Consider the following 2,150-nt stretch of genomic DNA (forward strand, 5'->3'; position numbering starts at 1 on the left):
ATCTAAATAAGGCGTGCTGACATAGCCCACGACCAGGCGCCCCTCCTGAGCTGTAGCACCCTGTACCTGGCTCCCGCGTGTGTGCTGGCAGCAGGGGCTGATGGGAGCTAAAGGAAGAGCACCTCTTGGCCTGAGAGCACATTTTCACATGCACTGCAATAAAATCTCAGAACAAGATTTTCCAGAGGGGCCCTCAGATCTTTCTGAACCTGACCCACAGCTCGTCCTTCTCCCCTCTACTTGGCCGCTGCTACGGAGTCCAGGGAACCAGGCTCACACTGGCTTCAGAGCCCCAGGAAGAACCAGGACTGTGGGTTCCGATGTTTGTGGGAAAGTTTCCTACTTTTCCTAGAGTTACGCTGCACCTGGACTCTAGCTGTTGTCCTGGCCCCTGCTGTGTCTCTTTTAAGGGAAATAAGCCTTAATTTGAAGTTTGGATTTAAAAGATTAGTAATTAAATTGGGCAAACTAGTCATATCTTTGATCTCAGTGGTTCAGGAAGCTAAGGCAGAAGTATTGTACATTGTAGCTCCTCTGGGACAACTTAGTGAGCGCCTGTCTCAAAATAAAAAAAGGGTAGGTGATGTCACTTAGTGGGAGAATCCCCCTAAATTCTATCCCCCCAGGATAGGGGTGGGGAGACGGGTTAGAGTTAGATGTTCTAAACACAGCATAGCTACTGACTGATGTTTCAAATGCAGTTCTTTTTTTTTTTTTTTTCCAGACACTGTCTCCCTACATGGTCCACACTGGTCCCAAACTCACAATTCCACTTCAGCCTCCCCAGTGCTAAGATTATAGGCATGGGCCTACCTCTGAATGTTTTTCTGGAAAGCAGAATTTCCCTACCTTTTTAATTAACATAACAACTTGGACTCCATAACCATACCAGACCAGAAAAAAAAAAATATTTTAATAAAAAAGGTCTTACTTTTTTAGATGATAAAGGTTTAGAAGCCAAGGAAAATCCATCCAAAATTTTGCCAATATATCGAAGATCTTTCTCTGATTCTATAAAATAAAGTCATTGATTAGCTCCAGAAGTAGAGACAATTAAAGTTAAAACAAAAGGCATGAATTTCACATGTCCAAGTACATAGTACATGGCCCAGGTGACCTTGCGCCCTCAGGAGCGGCAGAAGGGGAAGATGGGGGTAAAGCCCCGAGCTGCTATTGACACATGGAGACTGGTGGCCCAACCCACACCACCCTTGGCCAGGAAATGAGACTGGGGCCTCACAAGAGGGCTCCTGGTTTAGAAAAATGACCTGAGACCCTAAGCTTAGGGATATTCTATGAAGTAAAAGGTTGTGAAAAAAAAATCAAAGGAAAATGATGGATAAAACAGAAATCACAACAGTGAGGGTCAAGCCAGGGAGATAGTTCAGTAGAATAAGCGCTTGCCTGGCAAGCGCAGGGTCCTGAGTTCAATCCTTGGTACCACAAAAATCAAACAACAGTAAGGGTCATTTCTTTCTTTTTTTTTTTCTTTATGTATTTGGTACAGGGTCTCACTACACAGCTCAGACTTGTGATCCTCCTCTTTATAGTCTCCCAAGCGCTGGGATTACAAATCACTTCTAAAGACTAGGTGAGGAAGTAGGAGACTACCGTATCTCCCCATATTCTTAGCTACAGCACAAGTAGGGGACAAAGGGCAGCAGCTCCATCAGATCAGCTACAAGCTTACCTCAGGACAAGGTAAAGGCCCATTTCTTTTTCTTTTTTTTGGGGGGGGAGGGGAACAGAACCAGGGATCGAACTCAGGACCTTGCACTTGCCAGGTAGGCGCTTACGCCACTGAACTATATCCCTGACCCGCCCATTCCTCTTTTTCACACAAATGTTCACTAAGCTGTGGGGACAATGAGTGACTGATGTCCCCAAACTCAGAGTAACGATAGTGCCCTCAGCAAAGGCACCCTGAGTATCAGGACTTCTGTGGAGCGGGCGGTGTCACAGTCTATCACATGCGCTGCTACATTTTCTGACAAAATCTCCTGCTGCGGGAGGAGAACCTACACAAGCTCCAGTTTATTCCTGCCGCTGGCCCAGCCCACCGTGAGGAGGAGCTAAGGCCCACACCGAGGACAGCACTGCCCTGCCCTTCTACTCGGCTTGCCTGTTTCAAGTTCCTTAAATTCTGTGAG

General features: G+C 46.5%; 1 protein-coding gene across 1 annotated transcript in view; it reads right to left on the reverse strand.

The window, feature by feature from the left end:
• The window catches only part of Gpatch1 (G-patch domain containing 1), a 38,558-nt gene that overhangs the window by 17,426 nt on the left and 18,982 nt on the right, over nucleotides 1–2,150 (reverse strand). Inside the window, exon 9 of the mRNA XM_023704476.1 lies at nucleotides 932–1,011. Within this exon, the coding sequence (XP_023560244.1) occupies nucleotides 932–1,011 (80 nt within the window). The remainder of the gene's footprint in view (nucleotides 1–931; nucleotides 1,012–2,150) is intronic.

The sequence above is a fragment of the Octodon degus genome, unplaced genomic scaffold (assembly GCF_000260255.1).
Source record: "Octodon degus isolate 3935 unplaced genomic scaffold, OctDeg1.0 scaffold00197, whole genome shotgun sequence".
In the NCBI taxonomy this organism is placed as follows: domain Eukaryota; kingdom Metazoa; phylum Chordata; class Mammalia; order Rodentia; family Octodontidae; genus Octodon; species Octodon degus.